At 45.3% G+C, this 22,609-nt stretch overlaps 2 protein-coding genes across 2 annotated transcripts; both read left to right on the top strand.

Annotated features, from left to right (window-relative positions):
* Positions 1–4,738: 4,738 nt before the first annotated feature.
* LOC134463996 (putative uncharacterized protein DDB_G0271982) lies at positions 4,739–7,819 on the top strand (the record flags this gene model as incomplete). Its single annotated transcript, XM_063217427.1, has 2 exons — positions 4,739–4,855; positions 7,763–7,819. Coding segments are annotated over exons 1-2 (174 nt in total), but the record flags the coding sequence as incomplete, so codon positions are not given.
* Positions 7,820–18,280: 10,461 nt separating this feature from the next.
* On the top strand, positions 18,281–20,680 carry elfn1a (extracellular leucine-rich repeat and fibronectin type III domain containing 1a; the record flags this gene model as incomplete). The annotated part of the gene is made up of 1 exon (XM_063217418.1): positions 18,281–20,680. A coding segment is annotated over one exon (2,400 nt), but the record flags the coding sequence as incomplete, so codon positions are not given.
* Positions 20,681–22,609: the final 1,929 nt, after the last annotated feature.

Below are 22,609 nucleotides of genomic sequence, written 5' to 3'. Positions count from 1 at the left end.
GGAAACATATGTAGCCCACTGCTCACACACAAACACACACACAGCGGGGGGTGGGTACTTCGGCGGGACGGGTCTGACTGGACCAGCTCCTACACCTGACGCATCAAAACAAGGCGGGCGGGCAGGCGGGCGGGCAGGCGGGCGGGCGGGCGGGCGGGCAGGCGGGCGGGCGGGCAGGCGGGCGCTCACGAGCCCCAATTCCTGGCGGCGCTTAAGAACGCCATTCTGGAAGGTTCCGAGCCCTGACTCAGCAGAGTTATGAGGTTGGCGTCTCTCATCTCCCGCCCAGCAGCTGTTCCGCTCAAAAGCCAGCGACGGGGAGTAGGGAGAGAGTTGATGGTCTGGAAAATTACATTAAAACGGGGGCCTGGTCTCTTTTCTTCCTCAGCTTCCCTATCAGACTGTACAGTGTATATACGTGCATACGTAAATTGAATTAACAGGAAACTTTCTTTGGAGTTCGACACTTTACCGAGACAAGCCGTGGCTCTTTGCCCTGTGCAGCCTATATCTGTTGTTTCTTTTTTGCCTTTAATTGTTTGCATGAACAAAGACGCTTTTGAAGAGCTTGAGGGCTTTTGAAGGACTTGACCCCACCCCCCATTTTTGAGTAATAACTGAGCATGAGTTTGGCAGCTCTTTAAACAAAATCACTTTTTTGAAGAAGTGACCATCACTCCATCACAAGTGGGCTCTGACGGTCCTGCCAACGAGCCTCTTCCTCTGGTTTTGAGGTCACATGGACACATGTTTTGCTGGTTCTCTGTTACTCCGGGTCTACAGTGTGTCCAAAGCCAGACAGGGAAAATGTCATTGCCTTCATGACTGTACGAATAGTTTCAGCAGTAGTAGGAGGGCTTGGCGTGATTCCATGCGAGAAATCCCCTGGATAGATGACCCCAATGCAAAGAACCGGAAAACCATCCTCAATCCCCAGGGTCCCCAGTGATGGGTGAAGCATCATTTTGTCTGGTGCCATGCATGGGAGAAGTATGGTGGTGGTTATGTGAGGGTCAGCATCAGCAATCCCAAAGGGGAAGGTAGTGTGATGGACCGATCATGATAAATTGCGAGTGTGCTCTGACAGTCAAGCGCTTTATTGTTGCGGTCAGAGCATGTTTACTCTGTGAGGGCTCAATGTCAGCTGAAGCAAACCCGATCCCCTTCACTAGACACCTGATCATTATTGTAGCCCCATAACGCACGCCGTTCCACCAGTGGAACGCTGTAATCGTCATTGAAAAGTTCACTACCATAGTACTACACTACTATGATTTGCACCGGGCATTTAGTTATGCAGTACGACTTAGTCATTGCCATTCTGGTAACAACAAATGTATACCACTGTGTCTTAATCGGTTAAGTGGCTTAACTACATCAAACGCATACAATTCCAGGGCCAAACACCATGCAAACACCTACTGACTTTTAAAATTCACTGATCATAAATGACAGTTGGTAATGACACTTTAATGGAGCAGCAATATTCATGCAGTCTCTTTTTTTCCCTTTTGAATCCTTGAATGAAAACGGAAAGTCATTTACTATTGTCAGTCAAGGCCAGAGATATTTCCCTCTCCGACCCTTGCCATAAAAATCCTAATTAACTTAATAATGATTTGTTTGACATTTACAAATTTCGCCAGCACAAATTTAACTATGATGCAATGACACACCAGCATTGCCAACCGATAGGCCCGTCTATTCTTGGATATTTTTGCGCTGGTTTAAGGTTAGCCATTAACTATGGAGCAGTGTGGAAAATGCAAATGAGCTTGCAAATGGCTGCCCCTTTAGTGAAGTTCCACTTTCACGTCGCTTAATAGCCTAGAAAGTAAATGCCAAAATGAGATTATTACTAGCTAACGTTCAGGATGTGTTTGAAGAGAGATTGCCTGCAGGGATCAATGAGTGTTGCGGGGTCCCAGGTTTGGGAAAGGGATTCTCTATTTACTAAGACTCCTAAAAATGCATGATCAACATCCAGTCTTGTCACACCATCCAAGCTTGGTATCTTCTTATACACTCAGCCTCCCAAAAATGGTCTCTGTGCCTGTTTTTTTGTGAATTTTGTGATAACAATATCAGCAATAACACAGACGGAACTCAGAAAAGAGCAACATGGAACGCCGCCACAGTCGGCAATTCCCTGACTGTGTTCCCTTTATGCGCTCCCACACTAGCGGCGAGACTGAGAGATTGACGTGATACGTATGACTTTCACAAGGTCACGCTGAAACGGGCCACTCGGGAGTGAGAAAAAAGAAAAAAAAACATGCCTCCGCTCCGCTCAGAGTCTGTCCTCCACATTGAGGAGGAAGGATGCCAGTACGTAGTGGCAAGGACACAATGCCGCTTTTGTGGAGGAGATAGAGGGCCCACAGCTGGCAAGCCAAGCAGAAGCAGCAGCAGCAGCAGCAGCAGCAACAGCAGCACTGCGTTTCATTCACAAGGGAACGAAAGGTCAGCTAACGCTAATCAGGACACTGGGCATTGCAGCTCCGCAGGTGTGTGTCTGCAGGGGGCCGGCTATACTGAATAGTAGTGGTGTCAACAATGATCTCAAGTGTGGATAGTTGGCATCCAATGATTCTCTCTGCTGTTCGATTCAATGCATATGAAGCAGGTATAAGATGCATCCCGTGGCATTGACATAAACATACACAACACTATTTCTATGGTTCTCTGCCTGAAAATGGCAGTTGTTAAATCCTGCTTTGCTTCAAAGGAGAACTTGCTTCACCACATTTTGAAAAAAAGTCAGAAATGTTGAGCCCAAATCAGTGTCAGTGTAGTGTATTGGATGTGCACTGCTTGTGTGGGTCTGTCAGTCAAAAAGGCCTACACAACCTGATGATAGGACTGTACTGTATGGTACTATGGTATAGTAGTGGTGTCAACAATGATCGAGTCGGCGATCCAATCCAATGCGGGGCATGGACGATCCAGGATCGATGCGGCAAGTTCCAGGATCGATGCGGCAATTTTTTTTAAGTTTCAATTACTTCCGTGGATATTTCGAGAGCAAATGAATGTTAAATTAAATAGAAGTACTTCAAAGCATTGCAAGACTGATACAGACTGATCCAGACTGATACAGAAAACAGTCAATAGATTAGTTGCTCAGTATCTGACTACTTGTATTGCCTCATCATGACTGATGAAACATTTGCTTTGCTTTCAGTAGAAATGTAATGCATTGCAATGCATTGTTGAATTGAATTGGATCGCATAGAATCGAATTGAATCGGATCGCTACCTCCCGAATCGTGATCGAATCGGATCGTGAGGGCAGTGCCAATCCACACCACTACTGAATAGCGAGGGGGGGCTGAATAGCGAGGGGGGGTTGCTGAAGAGAAGGCCTGTGGCGCTCCATTCACCACTCACACTGAACCAACACCACCCACCCAACCCCCAATCTCCACTATCTGCACACCAACCAAACCACCACAAACCCAACAGCACAATTCACCCACAAACCCACACCCAATCCCACCCACCTATGCCCATACCCCACCCTTACCACAGCCTTACCCCATCTCGTAATCCACGTCCAATAACACTTAGACCCCAACATCATCCCTATATTCCCAGCCTCTCCACTTAACAGTTATGGGTAAGCAGTTTGGGCGTCAGACTTGTAAGCTCAAAGGTTACCGGTTTGACTCCCAACTCGCCAGGTTGGTGGGGAGAGTAATTAACCAGTGCTCTCTCCCCCATCCTCCTCCATGACTGACCCTGAGCAATGGTACCATCCTGCTGCACTGCTCCCTTGGGGCACCATTAGGGGATGCCCCCTTGTACCGGTGAGGCATAAATGCAGTTTCGTTGTGTGCCATGTGCACTTGTGTGCAATGTCACAATGACAATGGGAGTTGTAGCTTCCTATGTAGGCTTTCACTTTCACTTTCACGTTTCACTTTCGTCTCTGCCACAGACAACAACACTCCCCCCTGACCCCACCCCACCCCACCGTCACTCACCCACCTCCCTGGGGGGGGAGGAGCAAAGCCAATGGGTGTGTTAGTTCTTAAGTGGAATGCCCACAACAGGCACAATAACTGTCACTCAGTCTCATTCAGCCATTCGCAGTCTCCTGGCAATTAAGCAGTAACGATAATATTATCCAAGACAAATGAACGGCGCTCCGGCAAACGCTCCCACAATGCTTTTGCAACGTTTCACATCACCGCCAACTATCAGCACCCCCCCCCCCATCTCTCCATCACCGTAAGGTAATTCGAACGAGTTCAATCAGCACGAATGTCTCCCTTTTCCCCGCGAGACGCTGTTTCATTACCACTCCATTGTTTCCCTACTGCCCGGACACATTGCTCAACGTTCCCAACAACACACACACACATATGGCTCCTCAATGGCATCCAGTAAATAGCCGGCTGTGGTGCGTCGCTTGCTCAGGCGCACTTATGCCCCACATGCATGTGTGTGTGTGTGTGTGTGTGCACATACATGCGCGCGCGCGCACACACACACACACACACACACACGCACACAGAGGGTCTCTGAGGGACAGCTGCACCCTTCAGCTTCCAGCTGTGGATACCCAGGCCAAAAAACAACAGCAAGGAGAGAGAGAGAGAGAGAGAGAGAGAGAGAGAGAGAGAGAGAGAGAGAGACAGAGAGACAGAGACAGAGACAGAGACAGAGACAGAGACAGAGAAAGAGAAAGAGAGAAGGAGTAGAGAAGACAAGATACAGAGAGGAGGGGTTATAAATGAGAGAGATAACAGAGAAGAGAAGAGAAGAGAAGAGAAGAGAAGAAAAGAAAAAGAGAAGAGAAGAGAAGAGAAGAGAAGAGAAGAAAGAAGAGAAGAGAAGAGAAGAGAAGAGAAGAAAAGAAAAAGAGAAGAGAAGAGAAGAGAAGAGAAGAGAAGAGAAGAGAAGAGAAGAGAAGAGAAATCAAGATATGCAAATCAGGATAGGATAAAGATCAGGGAGATTAAAATAAGGAAGTGATCGCTGAAATACTGAGATAACACCAGTCCAGAGAGAGAGAGAGAGAGAGAGAGAGAGAGAGAGAGAGAGAGAGAGAGAGAGAGAGAGAGAGAGAGAAGGATAGGCAAATGGAGGACAAGATAAAAGAGGCATAGAGCGTAGTCTGAAGTCTGAAATAATTGTACAGCTCTTTGGGTGGTGAGAGAGAAGCCAGAGTTTTGGATGTTCACATGATTTAAAAGGCCTGGGAGGGTGATCTCTTCCTCTTTGTCTCTCCCTCTCTGTCTTTCTCTCTCTCTCTCTCTCTCTCTCTCTCTCTCTCTCTCTCTCTCTCTCTCTCTCTCTCTCTCTCTCTCTCTCTCTCTCTCTCTCTCTCTCTCCCTTTCACACACACACACACACACACACACACACACACACACACACACACACACACACACACACACACACACACACACACACACACACACGCAACTAACTCCCTTCTTCTCGTGTGCATTCCATCAGCCTAGTTTTCCTCTCATAATTACATCTCTTCCTTCGCCTCTCTCTGTGCCTGTCTAGCTCTTCTCCTGCTTCATCTCTCCATCTCCATCTCCTCTCCTCGTCTCTCCATCTCCATCTCCTCTCCTCGTCTCTCCATCTCCATCTCCCGCTTCATCTCTCCATCTCCTCTCCTCTCCTCGTCTCTCCATCTCCTCTCCTCTCCTTCACTCACTCTCCTCCAAGCGACAATTCTCATCCCAAAAAAAGCTTCCCTGAGGCTCAGCAGTTGAGCTCCTCTTCTCTTCTCTTCTCTTCTCTTCTCTTCTCTTCTCTTCTCTTCTCTTCTCTTCTCTTCTCTTCTCTTCTCTTCTCTTCTCCACTCTCCTCTCATCTTCTCTCCTTTCCTCTCTTCTCTTTTCTTTTCTTCTCTTTTCTTCTCTCCTTTCCTCTCTTCTCTTCTCTTCTCTTTTCTTTTCTTTTCTTTTCTTCTCTTTTCTCCTCTCCTCTCCTCTCCTCTCCTCTCCTCTCCTCTCCTCTCCTCCCCTCGCCTCCCCTCTCCTCTCCTCTCTTCTCCCTCTCCCTCTCCCTGGCGTCCACTGGCAGCAAAGCCAGAGTTGCCACAGCTGAGAGATTTCGCTTCCAGCACGGCTGCACCCCACACAGCAGCCCTGGCTGGCACAGCTGCCTGCCCCCCCCCCCACCCCCCTAACCCTTCCCTTCCCTCCCCCTCTCCTCTCCCCCCCCCCCTCCACTGCCCTGCCCTGCACTGCACTGCACTGGGGAGGGAAACAGCAGCCCGGGCCAGAGCCGTAAACTCATGGTTCTGACGAGTTGCTTTGAAAGGCTTTTCATGGACAGTTTAAACTAAAGCCTTTTCATGGGCTGTTTACAACCCAAACGATACTAATACTTGTGAAGTTGAAGATAACGTAGGCTATTGTCTGGTTTACAAAAACAGCGGGGTTAATTGTAGCGCACTGGCTTCTTGGTGAGGTGTACTGAGCTGGGAACATAAAAAACCTGGTGTGCCAAAGCACAACTCACATCATTTGCTTTTTTTGTCATAGGCAGTAAAATAAAGTAAACTTTTCATTCTTGTCCAATGAAATATATCTAGGTCTTGTTTTTAAAAGATATTTTTATGGGCTTTTTGGGCCTTTATTTCGGATAGGACAGTGAAGGTGCGACAGGAAGTGAATGTGGAGAGAGATGGGGTAGGGTTGGGAAATGACCCCGTCCGGACTCGAACCGGGGTCCCCATGGGCATGCAAGCCCAAGTGTGGGGGGCTTAGCGCGCTGCGCCACAGCACCCCCCTAGGTCTTGTTTTTGTGCATTGTGTGATTGATGAAAAAAATACCTGTACGGTAAAGTACAAAATATACTGTGTGTGCGTGTGTGTGTGGATGTGTATGTCTGTTTGAGATATGTGATACGTCTGTATTTTTCTGTGGGAAGTCATGTGCATCAGTGCATAAATACTGTATGAGGATGGCATGACAGAAACTAAAGACGGTTAATCCTTGCTTTGCTAGTTAATTGCTTTTCCTAAACAACATAAAACATCAGCCGTTTATGTAGACTATGAACTGTAAATGTGTGTGCTGTGTCCTGCATACTGTATGTGCACGTCCATATGTGAGTGCTACTTGAACAGATATGCACGGCCGGACTATGCTGACAACTCACTCTGCAATTATGGGCTAGCTGGCTAGCTGCACCATGGATCGATATCAGCCCCACAGATTGACAAAAAGCCAACTCAATGGCCTTGTGCATTTTGCTCTTATACAGAGACTGCCTGTAATGATACAACATACTAGTTCCCTTACGAAAATCGGCCATGTAGTAGTAACCATGGTTCTACCCTGCTATGTCATGGTTATTCTGGTTACTCCATGGTTACTTCAAGTGCTCTGAACCAACCATAGTATTACTATGGCTTACCCATGGTTTTGGCTATCGTTTCACTATGAAAACTAACCATGGTTTTAAACCATAGTCACGAACCATGCTCAAAACCATGAATAATCATGGTTAATTGGGGGTTTCATGGTTACCCAAAAAAAACATGAATAAGTACAGCCGTAGTGTAATGGTTTGATAGTATAATAGGTTCTACTACTAATTAATATTTAAGACCAGAATCAGTGCAATAGTTGGAATTCAGCCGAAAATCGGGTCGATAGTCGTGTAGGTTGAGCCTAGCTTTAGGCTATAGTACCCTGGTAGGTACCCTGAGACGTATGGTTGGCGTATGGGTCTACAGTAAGCTGTGCTGAGGCAAGAGTAGGTCAAAGCTGATGTGCGACTGACGAGAGAGAGAGAGAGAGAGAGAGAGAGAGAGAGAGAGAGAGAGAGAGAGAGAGAGAGAAAGAGAGAGAGAGAGAGAGAGAGAGAGAGTGGGTAGCTGATGCTTGGGCTGTGGTAAAATGTCTGAGGCATGGGGAAGCTGTTGTGAGGCGGCAAGACTGACACAGAGAGACTGTGAGAGAGAGGCTGGCACATGGGCTGATGCTGATGCTGAGGCGAGGGGGGGCAGCATCACCTCTCCACAGGCGACCGCACACAAATGTCACGCCGGCCTAAGTGAGTACAGCTGCAGCTGCAAAACCCCCGAGAAGCCTCTGGATCTACTGAGGAGCCCACAGGCACTCTGGCTACACTATAGAGACCAGAGGTATTACAGAGTAGTAGAGAGAGAGAGAGAGAGAGAGAGAGAGAGAGAGAGAGAGAGAGAGAGAGAGAGAGAGAGAGAGAGAGAAGAATGTGTAAGAGAGAGAATGTGCAAGAGACAGATGGCAGGAGAGAGAGAGAGAGACGGAGATGGAGACAGAGACGGAGATGAAGCTGTGTGTGTGTGAGAGAGAGAGAGAGAGAGAGAGAGAGAGAGAGAGAGAGAGAGAGAGAGTAAATGTGTGGTGATATTACAAATTATGTTGCAGAAGCAATATGGGCGAGAGAAAGAAAGACTGAGAGGAAGAGAGAGAGAAAGATAGAGATTGAGAATGTACGGTAAGGGGCGTGAACAGTGAGAGAGTGTGAATGTGTGATGATATTAGTTACAGAGTCAGAGTACAGTATTTCACAGCAACAATATGGATGGAGAGAGAGACAAAAAGGAGAAAGTGAATGTGTGGGATAGCACATCACACAGTATTTCACAGATACAGTGTGGAGGAAAAGAGATAGGAGGAGAGAGGGAGAGAGAGAGCGAGGGGGGGGTGGCGAAGAGAAAGAAGAGAAGACAAGACAGTGAACGTATAAGAATATTACTTTGTATTTCACACAGAAATTGTATATGAGAGAGGGAGAAAGAGTGAAAAAACAAGAAAAAGAGAGTGAAAAGAAAAAAGAGAGAGTGAGTATATGTGTGAGAGAGATAAAGGGTGGTGGGGGACTGGAGCAATAGAGAGAGAGAAAGAGAGAGGCAAGGAGAAATTAGGGGTGAAAGAGGGAGAGAGAGAAAGAACGAAAGACAAATGGAACGAGCCGGAATGAGATTCTGGAAGCACAGAAGAGAGCAAGTGAGAAAAAAGGATAGCGAGAAGGCAAACGGGAGCAAGAGGGAGGGAAAAAGATGGCGGGAGGAAGATAGAGCCAGCCAATGACAGAAAATGAGAGTGAAAAACAGCATAGGAAAATTACATTGGGAAATACAATAGGGAAAAAGTGGACGATATACAGCAAATAAAAAATAGGGATAGCAATAGGGATAGCATATGAAAGTGAAAATGAGAGGTAAGTAAAACGCACGGGCAAATAGGCTCAGTGCAGTCAGGAGGCCGTTCTCAGCGGAGGGAGTTTATCAGTCGGTTGCAATGGGGAAAACGTTGGGTTGCAAACAGCCTAGGCCTACTGCCAGAGAGATACAGAAAAACGTTTCGCTTTGGCGCTTTAAGCAATATCTTCGTCGACAGTAACAGTATGTGAGTGTGTATGTCTGTGCCTGTTTGTGCAATAGCTCGTCGAATACATTCATAAATGTGAAAGATGAAAACTCCACCCAAACTGAAACAGAGGCATACACTCTTCCCTGTCATCATCAGTCAGAAAATTCAGATGATGATCCCCTGTAAGGTGGAGTTAACGCGTGTGAGGTCTGACATCGCGAGTCAAAGTAGACACCTAACATCATCTCCCATGCAATTTTAATGAGAGCGTTCAGCCCCCATGGGGATTCGATGCTAACGTTAGCCGGTTAGCACCTGAAGGGGGCCTGTCTCTATGGCTTACTGTGAGAGCTCTCTGGGCAGGTCAATTACACGTTTGCCCCCCTCCTCGCCTGTTTACTTTAAAGGTCACAGACTTCAAGAGAAAAGAGAATGGTGTGGGGTGATTCTCTCTCTCTCTCTCTCTCTCTCTCTCTCTCTCTCTCTCTCTCTCTCTCTCTCTCTCTTTTCTCTCTCTCACCAACTTAAAATGATCTTCTGCCTCAGTGAATTCCACTACTGTGGGATGCTTATATTCATTTCATGGATATTTGGATTTTGGTTCCCCGAATTTATCGGGAGAAAGAGTTAAAGCTGCGCAGTAATTTTCTCCTTCTTTCACGTGTTCATGCTCAGCTGGAGGCCCAGCCACTGAAGAAAAAAAATCAGTTTGTCTTTAGAGACCCTGACCTAGAAGTAAACCCTCTGCGTTGTTAAAAAATACCCATTTGTCAATACGCTCTCTGGAGAATGGCTCCGTAGTGTTGGAGGAAAAAGAATACCGTTGCGTCATATGGATCATTGTGATAAATCCTGATGTTTTGGGGAAATAAATCTTGACATTATCATTGTGAGGTTGTCTGGAGGCTTGAGCATTGTGCCATGATGCAGCACAGGGTTTGTAGAGGCCATGATCTTATTATTTATTATTATTTTTTCAACGTAACACACACACACACACAGCTTCGTCTCCGTCTCTCTCTCTCTCTCTCTCTCTCTCTCTCTCTCTCTCTCTCTCTCTCTCTCTCTCTCTCTCTCTCTCTCTCTCTCACACACACATACATACTCACAGACACACACTTAAAAAATGGGTTGTTTATTGTTTTTGTACTCTATAGGTAGTATTTCATCAATCACAATGTGTGTAGTGTCAAAAATATATTTATTTGCACAATAATGAATAGTTTACTTTATTTTACTGCCTTTGCCAAAGGCTATTATTTCAGTTGTGCTTTGGCATGCCAGTTTTTATGTTTCCAGCTCAGTACACGCAACTAAGAAGCCAGTACACTACACTATAACCCGCTGTGAATACATGTAAGGTAATCCACAAAGCTGCTTTGTGGCCAAATCCTGTTCTAAAGGTGCTAGACAAATTAAATTTAAGAAACACTAATTAGGGTGTCGTTTTTGTTCATTAGGATTTTCTTTTAGTTTCGCACGAACATTGACGCTCTATGTCATCACACGAATGGTTATTTTCCTGAGATGAGGCACTGAACAGGTTCAGGGCCGAAGAGCAAAGTGGAGATAGAGAAGGTAGTGTATTTTGGTGGTGTGCGTGCACTAGTGGTGTCAACAATGCTCGATTCGGCAATCCAATCCAATGCGGGGCATGGACGATCCAGAATCGATCCGGCAAGTTCCAGAATCGATCCGGCAATTTATTTAAGTTTCAAATACTTCCATGGATATCGTTTGGCATGCCCTGATGAAGACAATGGGTCGAAACGCGTAGGCATGTAGCCAGTATTTAATAAAGGCTTTTTAACTTAAGTAAGGAGTGCCTCAAATAGTGTTTTTTTTTAATCTTTTCATGATACTTCCATGAATATTTCGGGAGCAAATGAATGTTAAATTAAATTAAAGCAATTCAAAACATTGCAAGACTGATACAGACTGATACAGAAAACAGCCAATAAATTGTTGCACAGTATCTGACTACTTGTATTGCCTCATCATGACTGATTAAACATTTGCTTTGCTTTCAAGATTCAAGATTCAAGAATTTATTGTCATTGTCAAAAAGGCAACGAAATTGTGTTTGGGGTACAATACTTAGTAGTAGCAGGTTTCCAAGTAAAGTGCAAAACGAGGTAAAAAGTGACACCAGTGCTTGACCCCCGCAGGCCTGTACCCCTCCATCCCACTTACAGTGCAGCAGAGATTAAGTGCATAGTACGACACCCCCCCCTCTCTCAAACATGCACGCACGCGCGCACGCACGCACACACACACACACACACATACACACACACACACACACACACACACACACACACACACACACACACACACACACACACACACACACACACACACACACACACACACAGAATGTCCAAAGGATAGATGGATAACATTTAAGACAGTAATGTTCCTCAGCAGTCCTGCGAATTCAAAAGTCTAATGGCCTGGTGGTAAACGCTCTTGGCCAGTCTTTCGGTGCGGCTCTGAAGGGACCTGTACCTTCTACCTGAGGGTAGCTGTTGGAACAGATGGTAGGCAGTATGTAATGCATTGCAATGTATTGTAGAATTGAATCGGATCGGATCGCAGAATCGAATCGAATCGAAACCTCCTGAATCGTGATCGAATCGGATCGTGAGGGCAGTGCCGATCCACACCACTAGCGTGCACAAGTAAATGGACACTGTAAAACATTTGCCAGGCTAATAAATCTTCTTAGTTCTTCTATCATTCTTTGTCGGCAGATGCTTGAAGGATAATAATATTATACGTATAAATAGGAGAATACTTGAAGAGTTCAGATGCAAAACCCCCTAAGTGCCCTTTTCAGAAAATAATCTTAATTCATTTTTATTTAATACAAAGCTATCAAAATTGCACATTTTTAAATTTCATTTATGTAATATAACTATTTATATGTATTATCAAGTACATGAATGTACACCAAACCAACAACAGGGTTCTCTAAAAATGTGCAGGTCTTCAGAAATGGAGTTAGGGGGTTTTGCATCTGAACTCTTCACTTATTCTCTCTGTTAAATGACCTGTGTGAGATCGACACCCATGCGCTGTCAAGTCTCAGCTACCGTGCAATGGTCAAATCAAAAACAAGCAAACAAAGCCAATCACACTAAAACATTTATAGTGTCCACATCACAAAGATTGGCATGTATATTTTGTCTTCGGTCACATTGCAAAACTTCTGAAGCACTGTTGAGCTACTGCACACCACTTGTATGAAACATGGTTTACAAGTAAAGCTTATTATCCGTGCTATTGTGTGTGCACTATGCAAACTGTGTTGGTGTGCAGACTTCAAAACAGAACACCAACATAGCCCAACAGGGTTTGTGGTGTTGCGTAAGGCCTGCCCACGGCCAGTGACTTCTATGGAGCTTTAGTGCCAACTGCTTGATGGCTTTATGTGAAACGGCTCACAGCATATGGTGTGTCTCCTTGCTCGGGGGTGATGGCGACAGCAAGTTCAGCTCTGTAACCCTGCTTCCCTGCGGCAGACACAAATGGTACGCCCTGAAGGAAGGTCATTGAATATGGATGGCAATAGCCGTGGGTGGGCACAGTGAGAGAGAACAGAACTAAGAATGGCAGTGTTGTGATACTTACCATGAATGCCTACATGTTTTTGGTAGTGAATGCTGAGAGCAGGTCTGAGGCTTTTTTCTCAGATTCTTTCTTCTTTCTTTCTTTCTTCTTCTTTCTTTTTTTCAAGGCCTCGTGTCCACTGCAGTCAAATATAATTTTATTTCTGTAGTGATTGCACGTAATAAAATTCTACACACTGTAAGATTGAGAAACTACACACAAGCTAATGTCTCTCGTATCAAGCATACAGCTAGCTTGCTTCCATTTTGTGGTTTGTGAACTCTGGCAGCATGAAAGTGCAATAGCATGAAAACCAGTTCAAGGTATTGGAATAATGGCTAATGTTATCACTTCTTGGTGAATTCCAAAGAAACACACCCGTTATGTAGTTCCACTGTAGTCTGAAGAATGCAATACGGTCTCCTCTGTCTTTAAATTGACACGTCTAAATAAATCATCGTTGCTGCTTGGAGCCATCGACGATTACATAAATCAACGCGGGCAAAACACAAACCGCAAAGAATTTCCTGGCAAGAGTCTCTTGTTGTCTAGCTGAAGCTGTCAGTGTGTCTTGTCAGTGGGTATCTACTGGTATCTGCCATCAGAGCCTTAGCCCGGGGCTAATCCCATTATGGACTGACTTTTATCTCATTACGCCCTCCATAAACTCATGCTGCATGCTCACCTCCACAAGCCGTTTCCCCCCCTGTTCGGAGCTGAGCCAAACGATGGCACCAGCGAGGGGCTGCGAAAGAAAAAAAAACAAACAGACCAGGGAGAGAAAAAAACACATGCTCTATATTACTTACTCATCAGACAAGCTTGCCAAATGGAAGAAAGAAAAAAAAAAACGGGCTGTCAGAATTCATGACCCCTTAACCACGGTGCGTCAATGGGGCTTCCAAATTAGATACATAATTCTGCACTGCCCGTCTTAAAGCTGTCAAGGCAACGCACGGCCACCCAGCAGAGGGCTGCCTCGTGTCCTCCGGGTGTAGATTTGTTCTCGAGCCCCATGCTCCAGAAGAGTACAACCATCAGATCTTAGTGTTGTACGCCTGCCAGAAGGGATCCCACGACACGCATCTCATCTAGACACAGTTTGCAAAAGGACACTGGAGTTGCAAAACATCTCCGATTAAAACCAAGCCCAAACGCTGTCCGACGTAATTAGTTTGTCCATCAATCTGCCGGCATATTCCCCGAGTGACAGGCGCACAAACCAAGCCGCGGTAAATTATGCAACTGAAATCGGCGCGGCGCTCGTGCATATCAATGTTTAATACTGTTGGCCTATCTTGCTGGTTGAGCAGCAGTCTGGGGTTCATCACTCTTTTGCGGTCTACAGTATAGGGCTGCAGGAGACAGCGAGGGCTGAGGGCCGCAGCACAGACACAGACACAGACGCAGCAACCCATCTCATTCATTCTATTTAGCCCACCGCGGTGGACCTTCGCATCCATTTAAGATCCCGGTACAGTATGGTAATTCAGAAATGATGGTGTGTCAGGCCTGATATTCATTTCCCAGCTCCCAGAGAGGTGTAAAGGCAATCAACCTTAAATCAGGAAGGAACTCCCACCTCCACCTCCACCACCACCACCACCACCACCCCCACCCCCTGTGGGGACGCAGCCAATTGCTGAGGGGTCAGCGTGCTGGGCTGTCGGAACAGGGTAGAGGGAATGGGTAAATACATCAAGGCAGTACAATCTAGTCACAGGAGCTGCAGCCTGCCTTTATTATCCAACCACGAAGCATTGACGACAAAATCTTTTCTGCAACAGTCATGATTGTATGGTCCTCATTACTTCAAAACCCTTATTCTCGTGGCAAATTTCAAGACAGTGGTTTTTGACATTAATTGTTTTGTGCAGGTCATGCACATGTGTGTGTGTGAGGAGTTTTTTGTTGTGATATTGCCTATTCACAGCAATAAAGACTGCTCTGAGAAAAGCTACGAAGATACACATTTTCCCTCATCCAACATTCTAACTATCTTGGCGGGTATCTCTCCCGTGGCGTATTCCTCCGGAAGATTGAATTGTGACCGAGAGAAAATGAATAACTTGAGGAGACCAATCTGATTTTCGAGCTCCGCTTAAGTGGCTTCAAAGTGCATGATAGAAAGAAATAGGGGGTGGTACTCCTTTTTCGTGAAGAATAGCCCAGGGTTGAAAGACTTGCATCCAATCACATTAGTCTATGCAGATGGAAGACACAGCTGTCAATCTCAAGTACACTGCTATATGAAAAAAAAGTAATTTAGAAAAATAATGCTGGCCTACTGGTGTTTATATAGAAAATGACATTTATACAGAAAATGAGTTTTCTACATGCCCTGTGCAAATCTCTGATTGTGCATTGTGCCTGCATTTACATTTTTGTATTCTTTCTGTGAAGCACAGTGCTCAGATTTATATGCTATGCCACCATTAATATTTCATTGTACTGCATTCATAATACATCACACATAGTCCTCGAAGAATGTGTAATGACCCTTTGTTTCTATGTTTTATTCCCTTGCTCCTTGGCCACAGAAACCCTGCAAATTTAAAAGCGGCATGACAACGCAAGCCTTTGTTGCATGTTGTGTTATTTTTTCTTTTTTTTACGAAACATAAAAGTACTAGTTATGCTTACAACGCACAGTGCAGCATCCGTGCCACTGATGTGCGGTGTGGTGAGCAGTTTTGTCAGGCCCTTCACAAGCTCTGAATGAGCTGACGTTTGGATTTACTCTCTCATCCACAGATTTAGACTGCCTTTCCTGGCCCCAATCGATCCCCACAACACTGGAAAAAAAAAAAACCTTGATCCACTGCCTACCTGTGAGAGATTTAAGAACTGTAAGAGGAAGAGAGAGGGGCAGGCACACACAAAGTTATGAAATGCTTTTTCTCCTTCTCGCCCGCCAGTAGCGGACGTGTGCTTTCTGCATAATTCAGCCTGCAGATGGCTGGGCCGGGATGTAAATCAGAAGCGCAGACAGGGTCGTGCGTCTTCAACTCCGGCGAGTTGAGTTCAGGGAAGGCTGCGGCAGGATAAGTCATGTGTCAGGGCGATGGCTTAAAGTGTGGTATGGTCACATACAAAAGAGTAGGCTAACCATCTCACAGGACATCAATACAGTCTGGAAAAATAATCATATAAAGGGCACACTGCATCAACACAGCCTGAAAATACATTACATTAGCCTCGTCAGGGTTTCCAGTAAATAAAAGGCCTCCACAGAAAACACACAATTATATTTTGCCCAGTTCATACTTGGTAACGTCTGTGTGTGTGTGTGTGTGTGTGTGTGTGTGTGTGTGTGTGTGTGTGTGTGTGTGTGTGTGTGTGTGTGTGTGTGTGTGTGTGTGTGTGTGTGTGTGTGTGTAAATATTTACTTCGGGGTACCCTGGTTATAAGCAAGTTCTGTGTGTGTGTGTGTGTGTGTGTGTGTGTGTGTGTGTGTGTGTGTGTGTGTGTGTGTGTGTGTGTGTGTGTGTGTGTGTGTGTGTGTGTGTGTGTGTGTGTGTGTGTGTGTGTGTAAATATTTACTTCGGGGTACCCTGGTTCTAAGCAAGTTCCCCTTTAGACTAGAACAATTTCCCAAGCAATTTTTCATTTTGTACGCAGCACAGACATGCAGTCAAGTGGGAGAATGGTTAGCTAAAGTTTTAATGAACATCTCAGTGAGGAGGGAGGGAGTCCATGCACACATGCATGTTGATTTATGTTCAATTTATATTAATACAGGATTTGCAATAAAGGAAAGTAATTAACTTTTTCAAAGCATATTCACATTTTAAATGCATGTTCCGCATTGATCCGCCATTGCCCTGCAGTAGGTTTGCATAACAGTACTATAAAAAGGACAGTAAAAGTTGAAAAAGTAGCTGGAACGATTGTTTTGTGCAGTGAACTGAGACGTTTAATTAATCGTTTTATTCATGCAGATGTGTATCCTTTCAGAACTCTGAAACAAACAAATAAACAAACCAATGAAGAAAAAAAGATTTCCTCCATAATCAGCACTTTATACAGCTGTGTCTTCAAACTAAAAATATACTGGCAGTCACTTTGTCTATGCAATACTATTTCTTTCTGTGAATCATCTATGTGTCCATCCTCTCTGTCTAAGCCGTTCTCATGTGACAAAAATGAACCATTTGTTGACATTTGCTCAAGCTCTCTGTCACGGACTGAATTAAGAAAGTGGTGGCATTAAGCCCCGGGATTACTTTGGACAAACAAACAGCTCTTTGATTCTGTTTTGTTTAACACAGCCCACTTGCACATTGATGGCATCGGAAATTCATAAGCAGGCTTTGGAAGTCAGGGCCACTTTCTCGGGAGACTTCCCCCCAGTTGCAGAGCAATTGATCTGGTCCAGCATCTCACCACAGGCCTTATTGAAAGTCTCTGACTTAATGATGTGAAAGCAGGCATACTTTGTTTTCTTCAACCTGTCAGGGGGTAATTGGCAAATGGTCCCCCATAATAGCAGAATGCCACAGGGACTGAATGGGACAACTATTAACTTTTGTTCAAAAGTAATTGGATGGTCATGACTGAACAAATCCATTTGTTGCACTTGCATAATATACATAGCGCCACACCAACTCTGCCAACAAAGTGAATATCATATTAACACCACCATGCACCCATAAACATGTTTTTAGAGGACAATACACTACAACAAAATTTTATCATGGTACTGTTGGACCCTCGCCTGTAATATAATTGAACATCTCTCTTGACACATGTGGTATCTCCTTCTGTAATGCAGTCTGGAAATAGATGTGTTCAATGCCTTTATAACTCTGTTAGGTGCAGTCCTCCACCGGATCACTAACGTCTTGCTTTTATCTCTTTCCAGGCTACACCTCTGGGCCCATAAATGACACTCAAGTGGCGGGAAGGACGAAGAGACGAGGCTGCCGGAGCTCAGCAATGTTAACCCCGGGGGAAATAAGCACAATCCCATCTGAAGAGGCTAAACACTGACATTGACACTCATCCCCTACAACAACAGAAAAAAGACCCCCTGCAACCCAACCTGTACCCCTCAAACTGTCCAGATGAAAAGTCTGTGTTGGATTGCACAGGCAGCGTCCTGCTTCATTTCCTGAGAGAAAAAAAAGGGCTAGCCTGTTTTTTTTAGTAGACCGACAACTAGACATCCTGCTCCCGTAGAGTTCCCTTACCTGGACAAAAGAACCAACATGTTTATCTCCCAAGCTGTTGTGACTGAGGGAGAATAAAGTGACTCTTTGAGACAGACTACTGTGAGGCCTCAGCGTGACTGAACGTACTGTTGTTACACCCATCTGCTAGCTACGGTTGATCCTCGCGACTTGAACCACGTGAAGCAACAATGGCTTGCAGAGGAGGAACGGTGATGAGTGCCTTCTTCTGGTCTGTGGCCATAGTTTATCTTATCAACACCAGGGGTGTCAGCGGAGACTGCTGGCTCATCGAGGGGGAGAAGGGCTTTGTGTGGCTGGCCATCTGCAGTCAGAACCAGCCCCCCTATGAGGCCATCCCGCAGCATATAAACAGCACCATTGTGGACCTTCGCCTGAACGAGAACAAGATCAAAAGCATCCAGTACTCTGCCCTCAGTCGCTTTGCCAATCTGACGTATCTGAACCTGACAAAGAACGAAATCTCCTACATAGAGGACGGGGCTTTCTCTGCCCAGTACAACTTACAAGTGCTGCAAATGGGCTTCAACAAACTGCGGAATCTGACCGAGGGCATCCTCAGGGGGCTGGGCAAGCTCCAGTATCTCTACCTCCAGGCCAACCTGATTGAGACTGTGTCAGCCAATGCCTTCTGGGAGTGTATAAACATAGAAAACATAGACCTCTCCATGAATCGAATCCAAGTGCTAGATGGAAACACCTTTTCCACTCTGACTAAGCTAACCACATGCGAGCTCTACACAAACCCTTTCAATTGCAGTTGCGAGCTCCTGGGCTTTGTCAAGTGGCTTTCAACATTCCCAAACAGGACAAACGAACGCATGGTTTGTGACTACCCGCCAGCCTACTCTGGCTACAGTCTCCTGACCCAGAGTCCGAACAATCCTGGTACACGCAATGCACTGTATATTCTGTCCAACGGGTGCTCGGAAGACTCTCAAGAAGGGGGGTTTAAACTCCTGCCTGGGCCTGTCGAGCTCACCACTGTTTCCCCTACAGAGGATTTCTCCTCAGGAATGGGGCCAGATGAAACCACAACGAGTCTGACGTTCACAGACCCCGAAACAAAACCGATAATGAGACTTAAAGAGGTGAAGCCCACGAGTGCCATCATGACCATCCAGATTCCGCAGCGGTTTAAGAAAATGTACATCCTTGTCCAATACAACAACAGCTTCTACACCATCATCCGATCTCTGAAAGAAGAGAAGGATGACATTGAGGTGACCGAGTTAAAGCCTCAAACCGTGTATCACTACTGCGTAATATCGTTGCGCAACAACCTAAGTCAGAACCACACGTGTATACAAATAAAGACAGGGTCCACCACACCGAAAGGGAGGTCGATTAGTAACGCTACGGCCACTCACTACATCATGACCATCCTTGGCTGTCTGTTTAGCATGGTGATAGTGTTAGGGATAGTCTACTACTGCTTGCGCAAGAAGCGGCAGAAGGATGAGGAGCATAAAAGAGCTGGCAGCCTCAAGAAAAATATAATCGAGTTAAAGTATGGCCCAGAACTGGAAGGAGGGACCATATCACGGATGTCTCAGAAGCCGATGATGGCTGGGGAGAGTATGTCCCGCATGCCGTACTTACCATCTGGTAGTGAGATGGATCAGTATAAACTGCAAGACCTCAGTGACACACCGAAAATGGCCAAGGGGAGTTATATGGAAGTGCGGACGGCCGATCTGCCAGATCGCAGAGATTGTGAAATGGCCATGCCTGGAAATAGCCAGGGTTCAGTTGCTGAGATCTCAACCATTGCAAAAGAAGTGGACAAGGTCAACCAAATCATTAACAACTGCATAGACGCCCTAAAGTCCGAATCAACGTCATTCCAGGGGGTGAAGTCAGGTGCTGTCTCCACGGCAGAGCCACAGCTTGTCCTTATCTCCGAGCAGCCGCAGAGCAAGTCTGGCTTCTTGTCACCAGTGTACAAAGACAGCCACTCGTACCACCACTCACTGCAGAGGCACCATGCATCAGACGTTTCACCCAAGCGACCGAGCACTGCAACTGGAGGGCCCATGCGGAGTCCCAGGCCATACCGTCACGAAGGGCCCTACAAGTCCGAGTCCAAGTACATTGAAAAAACGTCGCCCACGGGCGAAACCATCATGACTGTTACTCCGGCCGCCGCAATCCTTCGAGCGGAGGCGGAGAAGATTCGGCAGTACAGCGACCATCGGCACTCGTACCCCGAGTCCCACCAGATCGAGGAGTTGGAGGGGCCCGACTGCCGCAAGCCGTCCATTTTGGAGCCCCTGACGCGGCCCAGGCCCAGAGACTTGGCGTACTCGCAGCTCTCGCCGCAGTACCACAACCTCAGCTACTCCTCCAGTCCGGAGTACTACTGCAAACCCTCGCACAGCTTCTGGGAGCGCTTCAAGCTCAACCGCAAGCGTCACAAAGACGAGGAGTACATGGCAGCGGGCCATGCACTAAGGAAGAAAGTGCAGTTTGCCAAGGATGAAGACTTGCATGACATTTTAGACTACTGGAAAGGCGTGTCTGCTCAACAAAAATCTTAATCTCACCCCAAGTGTTTTTTTTTCTGCGAGTATTTTCTTTTTAATGGACCACGAATCATGAGATTAAAAAGAAAACTTCATACATTAATACCATTATAGCCCCACGTCGACTGAATGGAGTGGAAAAACAACCTTATCAAACTTGGTTTTGTGAGTTTATGTACCAAATTCAAAAGGAAATAACTTTTTGCAACACAAAGTAAACATATTGAAAATCAAAAAATGTATATGTTGCAATGGATTAGTATTTGGATATCGCATGGCCAAGTCCTGTGACAGTGGATTTGCTGTTGTGTTCTTTGAAAAAATCAATTTACTTCGAACCTTCGTCTCCTGAATCATATATTTTCTTGGAGAATAACTGAACACCGATTGAAAAGACAGATTTATCTCTACACTTCATTGAGAATTGAGAGGAAATATGTACAGATCCCGTTTATATATTTGCAATGTTTGCTGTTTGAAAGTGAAAAGATTATATAATGTATTTGAATCAGGTTTAGACCATGGATTTCAGAGACAGTCCCTGTGTTTTTTGTCTGTTCTTATGAATGTCTAGAACTTTGAAAGATTTGCGTTGCAATGGTTAATGATATGGTATAATTCTCATCATCAACTATCCTGTCCTTTGCTTTGCCAACTTTAATGCCATCTGACAAACCGCACAATACTTCAAACACAGAAGTGATACTGTGAACTATACATACTGTATTGCTCTAGTGAGGGGGTATATCCACCTTAACTTCATCTGACTGGTAAGCTACAGCACCAAAGTAGAAGTAGACACCTGAAATGTGATCATACCAATCCAAATTAGAGATTTAAAAGTGAGAAAAAAAACCAAGGGAACAAAAACCTGTTTGCTCTGCATGAATACCAGGTGGTATTCCAGAAAGCCAAGGCCTGAACCTCTTAATTATTAACACATCATATTGTACCAGGGGGGATCTTTTGTTCTTTTACAGTAGATGAAGATTTGAATATCCTCAAAGTTGGGCGTTCAAAAGGGAACAATGAGACACTCTGTTTCACTCAATTTTTGGTTTAGTGTGCACCTCTATTTTGTCCAGACCATGAATGTAGGCCTATATTTCCAAGAGGAAAAATCATAGATGCTGAGACAGTGTCTGTCCCATGGTGCATTTTATACTCACCATTTTACTAAGCCATTTCATTTCAGTAGAGTTACGTTATGGGTGAGGGCTAGGCCACAAGTCAGACTTTGGGTGATGTTATGGTCTGACGTCTTTGACTGTGGGATGAAAATTCTTTATCCTTTTAGCCTCAGCACGAAGCCTGGTGATTACTGATAAAGATTTGTCCTGACCTCATTCTGTGAAGAAGCATCAGAACCCCCTATACACATTTTGGCAGGCCTATTTGTTTTGCTAAACCTGCTTTCCGGAATACCTCCTGCTGTGCTCCTGTAGTTTGTGCATTTGCAGTGTGGTAGTTTGCTCTAGTAGATCCAGACATTTGGGATTATTTTTTTGGGTTGTTTGGATTTTTTGTTTGTTTGTATGTTCACCAATTCTATTAGACACCATACATAGGGAGGACCTCTCTGATGTTCTACCAAAGTGCTTGGGTGGCAGCTCATCACTCTCTGCAGATGTTTCCACCATTTTCCGAGCCTACAGCCCAGAGGATGAATGTATTACATACATGACAGTATACGAAGCAGCTCTTTTTTCCTGGCTGCACATTTTGTTATTCACAGCCATATGCCCCCCCTCCAGTTTTTCATGCGTATGATGGGTTTTTGATATTCATGCTTCCTTTCAATAAATCTATCTCTCTATATATATATTTTGTCAGATCTCTCTCAACAGTATACACAAACAAGCAGAGAAACAAAGACGTTTGTACACCTGATGGTCTTGTTCTTGGATTTTTCTATAGTTTTGGCTGGTTAAAAAAAAAATCAAG

The sequence above is a fragment of the Engraulis encrasicolus genome, chromosome 2 (genome assembly GCF_034702125.1).
Source record: "Engraulis encrasicolus isolate BLACKSEA-1 chromosome 2, IST_EnEncr_1.0, whole genome shotgun sequence".
In the NCBI taxonomy this organism is placed as follows: Eukaryota; Metazoa; Chordata; class Actinopteri; order Clupeiformes; family Engraulidae; genus Engraulis; species Engraulis encrasicolus.
Note: the sequence above shows the minus strand (reverse complement) of the source record. Positions and strands in the feature narration are given on the sequence as shown.